The sequence below is a fragment of the Pantherophis guttatus genome, chromosome 8, assembly GCF_059756535.1.
Source record: "Pantherophis guttatus breed Tessera chromosome 8, ASM5975653v1, whole genome shotgun sequence".
NCBI classification, from domain to species: Eukaryota; Metazoa; Chordata; class Lepidosauria; order Squamata; family Colubridae; genus Pantherophis; species Pantherophis guttatus.
The window spans coordinates 44,394,298-44,408,115 of record NC_142070.1 but is presented as its reverse complement, the minus strand read 5'-3'; the positions used below and the strand labels follow the sequence as shown (position 1 = coordinate 44,408,115).

General features: G+C 36.2%; 2 protein-coding genes across 7 annotated transcripts in view; one reads left to right on the top strand and one right to left on the bottom strand.

Annotated features, from left to right (window-relative positions):
- Nucleotides 1-1,954: 1,954 nt before the first annotated feature.
- Nucleotides 1,955-9,446, top strand: ANKRD37 (ankyrin repeat domain 37). 2 transcript variants are annotated; one of them, XR_015729116.1, is made up of 6 exons: nt 1,981-2,146; nt 2,287-2,439; nt 2,996-3,087; nt 4,093-4,325; nt 6,031-6,521; nt 9,140-9,446. XR_015729116.1 is itself a non-coding variant. In XM_034442892.3 (5 exons), exons 1-5 carry the CDS (start codon nt 2,120-2,122, stop codon nt 6,060-6,062), a joined length of 537 nt encoding a protein of 178 aa, XP_034298783.1. In that variant the 5' UTR covers nt 1,955-2,119; the 3' UTR covers nt 6,063-7,105. The 2 variants fall into 2 exon arrangements, 1 of the variants encoding a protein (XP_034298783.1); XM_034442892.3 differs by lacking the exon at nt 9,140-9,446 and having other exon boundaries at nt 1,955-2,146; nt 6,031-7,105.
- The window catches only part of UFSP2 (UFM1 specific peptidase 2), a 15,836-nt gene continuing 8,592 nt past the window's right edge, over nt 6,575-13,818 (bottom strand). For 2 of the 5 annotated variants that reach the window (XR_015729114.1, XR_015729115.1), the window contains exons 9-12: nt 13,101-13,225; nt 11,100-11,172; nt 8,099-8,223; nt 6,575-6,840 (exon numbers count right to left, since the gene is read on the bottom strand). Coding sequence is in view for 2 of the 5 variants with exons in the window: in XM_034442888.3 (XP_034298779.1) it covers nt 6,754-6,840; nt 8,099-8,223; nt 11,100-11,176; nt 13,101-13,225 (414 nt within the window). In the remaining 3 variants the exon portion in view is untranslated. Of the gene's footprint in view, nt 6,841-8,098; nt 8,224-11,099; nt 11,177-13,100; nt 13,226-13,818 lie in introns of all 5 variants that reach the window. The other 3 variants (XM_034442888.3, XM_060686780.2, XR_004595585.3) reach the window with 2 other exon arrangements.

Genomic DNA, 13,818 nt, shown 5'->3' with positions numbered 1-13,818 from the left:
CACAGAGAATCCGAACTTTTCTCCCTCCAGTTGCTGCAACCTGTCCCTTTAAGGTAGTCCCTGGGAGGGAGGGTGCCAGGGGGGACCATAAAAGGAGCAGCAGTTCCGCTGTGAATGGAGGGAGAAGAGTTCGGATTCTCTTTGCCACAGCATTCACTATGAGCTCTTCTGGTGCTCATACACACATTTTTCATATCGGGTTTTGTGGGCGTGACTTTTTTTTTTTTTTTTTTTGAGTGTGTGCGTGTATAGGGGAAGGAAGATAGTAGAAGAAATATGGCTTCACCATATTTCAATATGCTTAGAGAAAGTCTGGAAATCATGATAAACGTATATAGAAACTAGAAAGAGGAATAGAGCATGAAGAAAGAGGAACAGCATGAAGAAATAGTGCATATTTATAGCCTAGAATTGTAGAATTTGTCAGAAAAGCTAAGGATCAAAATGACCTAAGGTTTAGTGAAGAATGTTAAGAACAACTAAAGTTTTCCCCCTCCAGATATGTTCAAAATATAAACAAGAGAAAATAATTTATAGCATAGCTCCTCAGTGCTGCAGATGGTAATAGAATAATAACAAAATTTCTCAACTTCTTTTTCTTCTAAGCCTGTTTTGAGAACAGAATATGCTTTCCACTGGGCTACTGTGAGGAGCTGATTGAAAGTTTCCACCTCAAGCTTGTTGGAAACTGAATAATTGACCTTGAATTCGTTCAGATCTTCAGGCTAGATGTATTGTAAATGAATCTGAACTACAGCATAGTGATCATTAAAAATCAGCCTGAATTTATTTGGAACAAATTACATTTCACTTTGGGTAACTTCCTAAATATATTGCGGGAATGCATCTAGATTTCTTCAAAGCGATGACAAGATACTCTATATTAGCAAGCTAGATGACTATCAGCTGGATGACCTGCCTATTAGGTAGACTCATTGCTGGCTTGAAAGAGTGTTTGGAGATTGTGCATCATCTAGAAAGAGGAGAGATGCCAGAGGGTTCAGTCCTAGGGTTTCACACATTTTAATTAATTGCTTGTTAAAAGGGATGGAAGATCCTGACCAAGCAATACTTTATCAAATTTGTAGTTGACACAAAACGGGGCTTGATAGCAAATAGAGTAGATGGGATGGTGGATACCTGACTTGGTAATAATATATGTGAAAACAATCTTTGAAGAATTACAGATAATCACAGACACTACTCAAATATAATTCCAAGATACTTTTGTTCTCTTTTTGAAAGACAAATTGGAATCAGTACTACTTTTAGAAGGACAACATTGAATTGAAGCTGTCTTACCAGAAAAGACTAAGAGAGAGAGATATGTTTAGCCTTTAGAAAAGGTGATTGAAGAGAGAATAGCACTTTCAAATAACTGAGGAGGCAGCAGATAGAAGATTAACATCTATACTGCATCATCCCAGAGTGCCAGGTACAAAACAATCTTGCAAGATTTTGGCAGATTGCTAGAAAAACTTCCTAATGAAGTAGTTCACTAGAGAAACAAATTGCTGAGGAAGGTGTACTTATTTTGAGCTGTTTGAAAATATAAATTTTAATATGAGTTGCATCTTTAATATCTGAAGGGTGCTGAACTCTTTTGAAACATTTTGCCAAGACAGGCTGAAGGAACTCCATCAATCCACTCAGGAATTAACTGTGTGTAGAAGTAAGAATGTGTTCCAAGAACTTCCAAATAAATATCAGTACTTCTTTTAGAATTGTCCTTCCTTGTGGCTGTGGTAAAGGGAGGAGTTGGAAGGCAGAGCCATCAACGGGTTGACTTGTGTGTATGTGTGATACGTGCCTAGTTGCACAGTGCTGCATGGCTGCTCCACCTGTCCTCAGTCTTTCCTGCACCCGCCTATCTCATAAGCATAACAAGTTGAGAGAAGCCAATCATATCCCCAGCCAAACAGACTGGCTTGCATGTGCTCTTGTTTGTGTACGTGCAGAAGCCAGTTTGCTGCAGAGAGGGCGGGACTACAGCCAGAGTGAGTGTTCACAAGCTGACACAGCCAGTCTTGGAATCAGATATACTAGCATGCAGCACAGAGCTGTGCTCAACAAGCCTACCACCGTTTTTTGATGACAAGTCTACCAAAGAAGAGCAAAAATGCTACTATGGGATGCCAACTCAGAGGTAAGGAATAAATTCTGAAAGGGTAACTATCTTGGAAATTGCACATCTTTTGTAATGCTTGCCATTTCTTACTCCTTTGTTAATGAAAGAGTGGTGAATCCATGCAAGGACTATGCTTCAAATGTTCCTCTGTTTTATAGCCACATGGCCCGAGTCCTCTGTTGGAAGCAGGGACCGAAGTCAATCTAGCTGCTGCTGCCTTTGTTCAGTCACCAGCTCATCTGGCTGCTGGTGGAGGCCATGCCTTTTTCCTGCTTTGGCAACTCCAGACGGGAGCCAATCTGAACCAACAGGTACATTTTCAACTTTTCAGACCATGTAGCTCCCATGGAGCCTGACTTTTCCATTTTTTGTGGGAAGGAACAGCCACTGACTGAAACTATGAACAAAGCAAATAACATGAAGGCACACCTGAGTAGTTTAGAATATTCTGCTTTTACTTTGGCTAGGATTGCCATTGAGTATGCAGTAGTACTAAATGAAGTATCATGGTCCTGGGAATAGAAAAATGTTTTGTTAAGAGAAGATATGTTTGTCTTAAATTAGTAACTTGTTTCCAATACTACTTTTCAAAGGACAAAAATAAAACCTATTATTTTCAAACTAAATTTAGTCATAAATTTTAGTAGGCCCAATCCAGAAGAGTGTATGTTTTTTAGCTCATCCTAATGGATAAAGTTATTTTTAGCTTGCGAATAGTATCTACTGAGACAAGATTTTGCGATTGACAATCATATTACACTTGAAATTAAGCTTATTTAACCATCACCACCATCCCTTTAAATATTAATACTGAACAATGATGAAGTGATTGGATTTACAAATAAAGTATTTATTCTTTTTATTTAGGATTGGCTTGGAGAAGCTCCCATCCATAAGGCAGCTAAAGTTGGGAGTTTGGAATGTCTCACTTTACTCGTTGCCAGTCAGGCCAACATCGAGTAAGTGCATCCTGTACTGATTTCATCAAACAATTTCACTGTTTTTTCATTAAATTATATTTTCAATTGAATGTTTCTCCTAATCTGACTTTCTGAAAGGCTGCTTGTGGCAAGCTACTCAAAATGTGAAAAAGCTTGCCTAATTTGTTCAACTTTGAATTTTAGACTATTTTACAAAAATATCACTTTTCCCAATTGGGTGCAAGAAGCTTCAAATTATTTCTTTTTAGTAGGTGTTTAGGCTCCAATTCAGTACAAATAAATTTATACTTCAATCCACAGAAATCGAGGGAGTTTAACATTTTATATAACTTGTCTTATTGAATTCAACAGAACAAGCATGATCATCAGTTACTCACTTAGATTAATTCTACTTATGCATAAGCAGATACTAGTCTGCTTGCAATTTGCTTCATATGGAATTTATTTCCAGTGTAATACAGGTAGTCTTCAACTTACAACCACGGCTGAGGCCAAAATTTATGCTGCTAAGTGAGAAATTTGTTGAGTCTTGCCCCATTTTATGACTTTCTTTGCCACATTTGTTAAATGAATCATTGCAGTTGTTAAATTCGGAACATGGTTGTTAGGTGAATCTGGCTTACCCATTGACTTTGGTTGTCAGAAGATCGCAAAATGGGATCACATGATCCTGGGAAACTGCTATCATCATAAAGATGAACCAGTTGTCAAGCATCCGAATGTAAATCACATGACCATGGGGTCACCAGTATGAAAAATAATCATGTCACTTTTTTCACTGCTATTGTAATTTTGAATGGTCACTAAATGAACTGTTGTAAATCGAACATTGTTTTTTTCTTTAAAAAAAAATCTCTGGATTACAAAAAGGCTTGTCAGTAGACATTCATACATTTGTGCTGTGGTGTTTCAACTCAAGATTGTATCTAATATTTTTTTAAAAAAATCTGGATGGTCTAGTTGTATGAGAAATGGAAGATTGCCAGTCAAATGAATTGATTTTCTTTTAAATGTGTGTTTCAGCTTGCGCAATAATAATAGTCAAACAGCAGAAGATCTTGCCCTGGCTTTGGGGTTTTTGGAGTGTGCCCATTTCCTCATGAAAGTGAAACAGATTCAGAACCAGAAAGCAGGAGCACAGCATAACTCTTCCTTTCATGATAGTGACGAATCCATCCATACTGATGCTTCCAAAAGGCAGAAAGGAGTGTGTGAAAGGAATAGACTTGTCAACAGAAAGAGAAGGAGATCAAATGGTAAGGCAGTTTCTTCAACATTTTAATCCGATTCAAGGTTGGTTGAATTGATTATCTACATAGTATGTTACACAGGGACAGAACCAGTTTTGTTAGAATCTAGGGAATGTTGAACAGGATACTCCGAATCCAAAATTTCAAGCAGACCATGCTATCTTTTCCAGATTCTGTTAGTTGTGCACCATACTTCAGGAAGCAGGGCATCTGCAGCAATAGTGATTGGCCTCCAAATGGCAGGCATGGGGTGGGTGGGTGATCAAATATATATACTGTATTTTTCAGTCTATAAGACGCACCCCCCAAAAAGTGGGTGGAAATGCCTGTGTGTCTTATATAGCGAATGTTGCCAAAGCCATGCCCACCTGCTGGCCCCCACCCTTCGGCCTCTGCCTCCCAACAATTTGCTTCCTTGCAGCAAAGAGTACACAGCCTGGTCAGCTTCAGCACAGCTTGATTTAGCCTGAGCAGCTGATTGGCAGTTGGCTCGGCCTCCTGGAATACCGCTCATCAGTTTTCCAGGCTGTGGGGATCGCCACCGCCCACTGCCATCATTGCCACCACCACCTCTGCAGGCCCCATATTCAGCCTCCGCGTGTCCTGTTTTTGGCCTGTTCCAGGCAGCAGGGATTGCTGATGCCGCCTATGGCAATGATCATGGGGATAGGTGGCGGCGGCAATCCCCACCAACTTGAATGGGCCAAAAATGGGGTGTGGGGAGTGCCGGGGAGAGAGGGGGAGGGGAGAGAGAGAGAGAGAGAGAGAGAGAGAGAGAGAGAGAGAGAGAGAGAGATTGAGATTAGACTTGCTCCTGAATAATATTCCTAACAGAGGGGTCTGCATTGACAGTCACTGGCACCTCCTCCCCTCAGAACAGGTAGTCCTTGACTTATGACCAGAAGAATGCCCAACATTTTTGTCACTAATTGATACATTTGTTAAGTGAATTTTGTCCCATTTTGCAATCTTTCTTGTCATAGTTATTAAGTGAATCACTGCAGTTGTTAGTGACCCGGTTGTTAAGTGAATCTGGTTTCCCTATTGACTTTGTCTGAAGGTTGTAAAAGGTGACCACGTGACCCTGGTACACTGCAACCATCATAAATATGAGTCAGTTGCCAAGTGTCTGAATTTTGAACACGTAACTGTGGGGATGCTAAAACAGTCATGTGAAAAATGGTCGTCACTTTTTCCAGTGCCATTTTTCTTTTGACTATACGAACTGTTGTAAGTCAAAGACTACCTGTAGTTGTAGTCTTATGGATTTATTATAGTTTTCTATACCAGTTTAAAGTTTTCTTTTGATAATTGCCATGCTTAATGTGGTATACAACTCTAGGAATTTGCCTTTTAGGATGCAATTTTGTACATGTTTATTTAAAGATAAATTCTGAGCTCAGTGAAAGTAATTCTAGGCCTGAATATAATGTTAGTGATAGTTTTGTTGTTAGTATACTTTTGGCACATTGCCTAAGTGAGTACTTGTTGGAAAGGTAAGTAAAATATTGTGGTGGTTTGAAGGAAGTTGGATTATTATGGGAGGAAGAACAAGGATCTACATAAGCCAAGAGAGACCAGAGCAGAACTGTTTACTTGCCCAGAATTAGTTTCTAAGGCTGCAATCTGTTATATTGAAATTAGATGCTGTACACATGCTTAACTCAAAACAGATTCTACAGCTGAAAAGCAAATCTTTCCATTTATACAGATTTGAACTCAGAGTCATGTGAAAATGAATAAGCGTGAGAAATATGGATATTCAAAGCTCTGCAAAGAAAAACCTGAATCTACAACTCAATGCAAAGTATTTTGAACAATGCCTTCTACGAAGGAATGTGTTCTTCTTGAAGAAGATCTTTTCATATAATTTCGGCGTGTGAACAATAATAACATACAGTAATATTTTTTTACCATTGATTCATGTATCATTAATTTTGTGACTGGTATATTGATGTTCTTTACTCATGTGAACACACACAAAAGCAAAGCAGTAGATAGTATTCTGGCAATCAACACATTGTTCAGATTAAACAAATATGAATTATGTTGATAAAAATGTGTTCTGTAGGTATGCCTCTGTCAGCAAATTCTGTATAGAACCTTTTTGTAATAACTTGCACTGTAACTATACCTTCTTATTTTTGTCCCTTGCAAGTCTATTCAACATTACGCTGGGAGCATGCCACTTTCAAAGGACAGGTATGGATGTGAGTTGTTAATATTCGATGACAAAAACAGAAAGCGATTCAAAATTAATAGGATATAATCAGATTTTATTTGAAAAATAATCTTGTACATAATTTGTGCTCTGAAATACTAGAGCAGTAATTTTATTTCAATGGGATTATGAGACGCATGATATTAAATACAAATAAACCATATATACAGAAAGCAGCTAGTTTATCACAACTGCATCATTCAACGTGTGTATTCAAATACATTTTGGTCGCTGAGGTAGACACAGATTATAGTAAGCATCTTTGTCCCAGAAATCTGGACCCTTCCAGCCACACCAGCCCTATAAAAAAAGGGAAGAGAAAATAAAATTCAGTGCTTTAATCCAATTGCTGATGTGTTAGTGAAAGAACTGGTTTTATGTATTCATACATGCACAAAAGCTAAATTTAAAGTTAAAAATAATTATAGCTACTCAGCAGCAGATTTATGCATTTTGAGGTACCAGGATTGTATTTCGCTTATTGTTCACTGGATGTGTGTTTACAATGTAAATATGGACAATAAACTCCCAATTATATATAAAATAAAGCTATAAAAACAGAAAACGGTGTTTGCCAGAGACGAACTCTTTTACATGCTGAATTTGAGTAACAAATTGCCAGAAAATTACACTGAATTGATAGATGTGCCTTTGAATTCATCAAGAGTAGACCTCAAATTAAAGGGTTATTTAACTGTTTATAGTTTAGTAAAACAGAATAACAGAAATTTATTTCATATATTTATTAACAATCAAATATAACAGAATGAACAAAAACAGTTTTTGCTTCCATTTCAATTGCCCACTATTAGGGTTTGCATCTAAGTCCACAATATGCTTAATCTGATACTTCATTGAAAGAAGTTATTAAATTTATTTGTTTAAAAGAAGGTTAAGAATAAAGCAGGACACAAAGCTTAATCAAAGCCAGAAACAATATGTTTATTTTCTTTAAACCATACACTCGCACACTGTAAGCAATTCACTATTTCCCCCTTTTAATGACAATTAGAAAACAAAGGCAAACTCCAAATGGTGGAACAATTCACCCAGATCTTTGCAGGTGAGGGTCATCCTAGTTGGAATTTATGAAAACAAGAGACTCTCAACACTGCTCCCACTATGTAAGAAAAAAAATTACAAATAACATATATATTCTGTTCTGGCTAAAAGAAAAAACACATTGTTCATTCTGATTCTCCGCAAAAAAGAAAAACATGGAAATATATGTATTTTAAAAGTAGTTGAAGGTCAGGTTTATTAAGCTAAACTATTTCCTATTTAAGATATTTCCAGTTTCTGTTGAAACTGTTTCAGCAGTATTCAAGAGGATTTTGTGAACCTGACTGCATTGGTTTATGGGTTAATTTAAACAAAATGTATGTCATCACAGTACAGTTATATATTTCTTTGACAAGATCTCTCCTATGTAGAAATTAAATTTTTGAATTTTATACAAAATACCAGTACACTTAAGAACAATGAATAATATGAATACAGTGCTTTTCAAAAAAATCAAAATCTCTGGTACTTAGGTCAATTGTGAAGGGAGTCTCACCTTTTCTAATATAACATGCAGATCCTCAGCTCCAGTGTAGTGTGGATCCAGAATCAAAAATTTAATGTGCCCAGTGATCTCATTCCATGCCACCCCTAATATAGTGTGTGCCAAGACTCCACCACCTGGAAAGGCCAGAGAAAAGATAAAGCTGAAGATAAAGCTGAAACAGTGTGTTCCATGGCAACTCATTACTATTGGGCCACCAATATATACAATTTATTTTCAGTGTCCTTTGCTGCATAACGAACATGTCAATTCTCAATGATGGACTGTATTGTGCAGTGTATTTTGCTCTTTTAGCAAAAGAGAATGTCCATTAGAGCTTTCTCTGGGATTAGATGTTGGAATGCACTTAGTATGTCATACAATGTACACAGCCTTTGGGCCTGCTTCTCAGCCATATGGTAACCATCCTTGATAAAACAATTAATTGTGATAAAGAGAACATGCTTAATAGTACTATATCCTTGCCAACTCTTTCATTTGTCAAAACAAATAGCAAAGAACACAATAACTTAGAAAGCCATAATGCCCAGTCGTGCTTAGAAAATACAGGTAGTTCTCTACTTGCAACCATTTAGTGACCATTCAGTTACAACGGCATTGAAAAAATTGGCTTACGACCATTTTTTACACTTACTGCGGTTGAAGCATCCCCATGGTCACGTGATTTACATTCGGATGCTTGATAACTGACTCATCTTTATGACGCTTGCAGTGTCCCAGGGTCATGTGATGGCCTTTTGCAACTTTCTGACAAGCAAAGTCAATGGGGAAGCCGGATTCACTTAACAACCATGTTCCTAACTTAACAACTGCAGTGATTTATTTAACAACTGTGGCAAAAAAGGTCATAAAATGGGAAAAATTCACTTTACAAATTTCTCACTTAACAACATAACATTTGGGTTCAATTGTGGTCATAAGTTGAGGACTACCTGTATATCCAATTGAGGGCTATTCCTCTCCCAAAAGCCACAGAAACATCAGATGCTTCATTATCTTTTATTTTGCCAAAGATCTTTTTTTTTCCTTCAGGCATTGCAACACAGGAAAGGAAGGAAAACACCCTCAAGCAGCTTGAAAACAATCTGATAAGACAATGTGCAAAAATAAAGCCACCATTCTCAATTCTGTGTCTAATTTTTAAAAAATGATTTTAATTAATTCAGCCTTTTAATTCTGCAGTTATATATATTTCCTCCAAAATATGTTGCACTGTCTTCGTCGTAGCTTACTTGATTGAAAAAGATTAGTCACTTTGTAATTTTTTTGCTTTCAATCCTACAACTTAATTATTAGATGTAAATAAAATCTATTAATAAAGTTTAATTTCTAAAGCATGTTCATTATTCTTTATTTATTTATTAGTTCGATTTATATGCCGCCCTTCTCCGGAGATTCAGGGTGGCTTACAATGTATTAAGCAATAGCCTTCATACTTTTGTATATACCTGCTTAGTAGGGCTTTCGGCCCCCTCTAAGCGGTGTTCTTTTTTATACAAAGTCAGATTATTGCCCCCACAATCCGGGTCCTCATTTTACCTACCTCAAAAGGATGGAAGGCTGAGTCAACCTTGAGCCTGGTGAGATTCGAACTTGTAGTAATTGCAGGCAGCTGATGCTACTTAATAGCACTTTAGTCTGCTGCGCCACCAAGGCTCTTGAGGGCAAATTCATTTTCGACATTAGTAGTAAAAATGGATCTTAATGACAAACATATTTTTTTTCCTATAATCACATGGACGGAGGGAAGGAAATTGTATATATCTCCTGTATCACACAAACCACAATGTGGTTTATTAATATTTAGCATAAAATAATTATATCCTTTGAATTGGAGTGGAAAACCATCCAACCAACCTATGGTTATAGAACAAGGATTCTTTTTTTTTTTTTTAGAAAGCGGTATATATTTCAAATCAATAGAAGAGAATATTTGTAGCAGAGGGTTGACCTGTGGAGTCCTGGGTGCTGTCTTAGCTTCATGGTTTTTTTGCATATATTTCATTACCAAATAAGGTAACAAACTGATTACCTAGTTTGTGTGTGTGTGTGTATTTTTCTGTAAATGGTTAAAGGAAAAAAAATAATTGTAGAATACTTGAAAAGGTATGATCAAGTAAGAAAAGCCTTTGAAAAAGCAACACAGAGATTGTTTGATATTATTAGTTTATCTGTCCTTGTCTTCCCCCCCTTAAAATAGTTTGAAAACTTGTTTGTTTTGCTAGCCAAACTTTCAAACATTTTTGTTGTGATTACTGACAATAGTAGCAGAATCATTTTCAACCAGCATGAAATTTCATATGAAAGAAAGAATTGACCAAAAATAATTCTGTCAATTGCTATAATATCATTTAAAATTGAGGTTTAAATATAAGGTAATGCAGCATTTCTAAGAATATAAATGAAGATGGGATAATTCTAGAATATCAATTTGCTCTTCATTCAATAAAAGCAAGTTTACTAATTACAATTCAAGTACATATACCAAAGAATACTAGATAAACAAAAGATCAGTCCTTTTTCATCTTAATTTTTCTGCTTCTTGAATATTTAACTTACTGTATTGACTGTAAACCTCAAATTGAATATTCAACTTACAGACTCAATTCTGTAGAACATTCAACCTTAAACTAAATTAACATGGAGTTGCAAATTCAAATGTTAATTGGGAAACAAATCTTTGCATTTAGTTAAAGAAATGGAAGAATGGCGCACACATTTATAGTATATCAAATGAGCAGATATTCCAATATCTGCAACATTTCAAAATAAAAATGGAGGATCACTATGTCATCTATAGGAGTTGAGAGTCTATAGCTCTTCATAAATTTCTTACTCCAGAATCATGTTTTTTTCTTTTAAAGTGAGTGAACATTCTAATACACATTCTAAAATAATATTGTTCAGAGGAATTAAGGAACAAATGAGGATCTTCAACCCACCACTTTATTCATAAACTTCCAGTAAAATATTTTAAATTTTAGAAAATTACCGATCATCACTGGTGTTCCTTCAATCTTGAAATGATTAGCGAGTTCTCTTCCTTGAGAAGCCAGTTCAGATCCCTGGCTATGAAAAAAAATATTAGCACTAATGCTAGCACTAACTAGGATGAATGGTAATTTAGCACTGGTAATTTTAGAAAAAAGAAATAATGAAATATAGCAACCCCCATTTTCAGGTTCATAAATTAGAATCAAATCAAGTCCTCTCAAGTCTGCAACTTTTACCACATAACTTTCACAAAATAGACAAGAATCTATGATGTTTCACCTAATACCTAATATAATATGAGGCACGATTAATTAATTAGGCCTTAATCTATTTATTTTCTATATAGATCTTCCATCCAGCATTCCTTCCTTTGTTCATTTATCCTACCTTTTGTTGAGCAGCCTAGGTGGCATACATAGCACACCTTCCTGTCATTTTTTCACTAAAGTGAAGTAGGTTGGTCTAAGTGGGAATGACTGACATAAAAAGTCACCCAATGAAATCCTCTAGCTGAGAAGGAAGTCTTCCTGGGTCCAATCCAATACTACAAACTACATCACACTGGCTCTTATCTGGGCAGTGTTGATATGGATCCACGAATATAAAGTTATGAACTGGCCAAATGGAGAAAAGTTAGGTGTGAAAAGAATCTACACCATATTCATTTGCCTATAATGAGACAGATTAAGTGGTATTAGCATTAATTTTGAATATAGATTACAGGTAGTCCTCAATTTACAACAGTTCATTTAGTGACCATTTGAAGTTACAACAGCACTAAAAAAAGTGATTTACAACTGATTTTTACACTTATAACTATTGCATCATTTCCATGGTCATGTGATCAAAATCCAAACTCTTGGCAACCAACTCATATTTATGACGGCTGCAGTGCCCCCAGGGCATGTGATCATCTTTTGCAACCTTCTGGCAAGCAGTCAATGGGGAAGCCAGATTCATTTAACAACTGTCTCACTAACTTAAAATCTGCAGTGATTTACTTAACAACTGTGGTAAGAATGGTCGTAAAATTGGACAAAACTCACTTACAAATGTCTCACTTAGCAACATAAATTCAGAGCTCAATAATGATCGTAAGTTGAGGACTATCTGTATAGAGCTTGATTTTTCACTTTGAAGTTGCTTTGGGATTGTTTTCCTTGTATAATGTCTAATTCATGAAGGTCTAAATAAAATTGTACACTACCTGTTCAGTAGCTAGGAAAAAAAGAAACATTATGTGTAAATTTTACTATGCTAATTATTACACCAACAGTAAAAAATTAGGTAGAGTACAAGTTATTACTGAGCAAAATAATAGTTTGTTAATGCTATTTTAAAATTAACTGCCCTAAGCTAAGTCCTCTAGAACTAATAGGTTTTTGTATGTTTTACTACTCAGCAATGTGATAAAGTGCATAATGAGTACTCATGCAGAGATTGATTGCAAATTCTTGGAAAATTAAGATCTTGGCTTTAGATGTGGTTTAGTAGCCCATAAATACAATCTGTTTCTTGAAGAATTTATCTACAAATCCTTATTTATCAATCACTTCATTTTTATACTGGTAGTCCCCAACTTACAACCAGTCATTTAGTGACTGTTCAAAGTCACAATGGCATTGAAGAAAAATGACTTACGATAGGTTTTCACCCTTATGATCATACAGCATCCTCATGGTCACGTGATCAAAATTTGGGCACTTGGCAACTGGCATGAATTTATGATAATCTCGGGGTCATGAGATCACTATTTGTAACCTTCCCAGCCAACTTTTGACAAGTAAAATCAACGGAGGAAGCCAGATTCACTTAACATTGCATGATTCAGTTAATAACTACAGTGATTTGTTTATCAACTGTAGCTTAGAGGTTGTAAAATGGGACAAAACTCATTTAACATCTGCCTTGCTTAGCAATGGAAATTTTGGGCTGAAAACTGTTCTGGATATAAAAGTAAGCTAACACAAAATTGTTGGTGATTACTAAGTAATCTTACCTGACAAACAGTATCTTTGAAGTTATCCCTAATAGCTGACTCAGCACAAGTTGCACTTCAATAGAACCAATCCATTGGCACGATCCAACAAAGTTAGGTGGCTTGTCTCCAACATTAACAAGCGCCTTCAGTCATGTCACAAGAGAAAGATGGAATAAGGTAACAGTCAGCTGCACAATATTCTATCAAATCCAATTCAGTAGAGGCCAGAGGCTAAGAAAGGGATTTTATTTTAAAAAATAAATTAGCCCCTGTGCTTCATACAAAATGATTGCATAATATGTTTCTTTGGCTACTTCAATAAGTATTAGCAGATCATTTGCAAGATCACACAAATGTCTCACACTTGAATTGCTCCTCCTAGAGTTTATTTATAGCTACTGCGGGATCACTATTAAAACGTAAAATGTAGAAAACCAGCCACCAGATATTCCATCCAATGACCCTCAAACTGAAACCTAAATTGACGCAAACGAGGAAAAAATTTAAAGCTTGGCGAGAATCAGGCTTAAGCAAAGATTTGGAAATCTTATGAATTACTACAGTGATGGAGCACATTTAGAATTTAGAATCTGGAACAAATAGTTAAGGCAGGACACCTTCAGAAGACTGAAAGCTACATGTGGACACCAAAATGTACAGGGGTGTCTGTTTTGGTGGAAAAGAAAAAAAATCACAATGTTGCAGTGCAAACTGCACTGCTTACATACTTGGGTGC

Excerpts from the sequence above, each read along its gene's own strand:
- ANKRD37 (XM_034442892.3), top strand. The coding sequence starts at position 2,120 with ATGCTACTATGGGATGCCAACTCAGAG. Across the intron at positions 2,440-2,995 it reads GAGCCAATCTGAACCAACAG|GATTGGCTTGGAGAAGCTCC; the intron begins GTACATTTTCAA and ends CTTTTTATTTAG. Across the intron at positions 4,326-6,030 it reads AAAGAGAAGGAGATCAAATG|ATTTGAACTCAGAGTCATGT; the intron begins GTAAGGCAGTTT and ends CCATTTATACAG.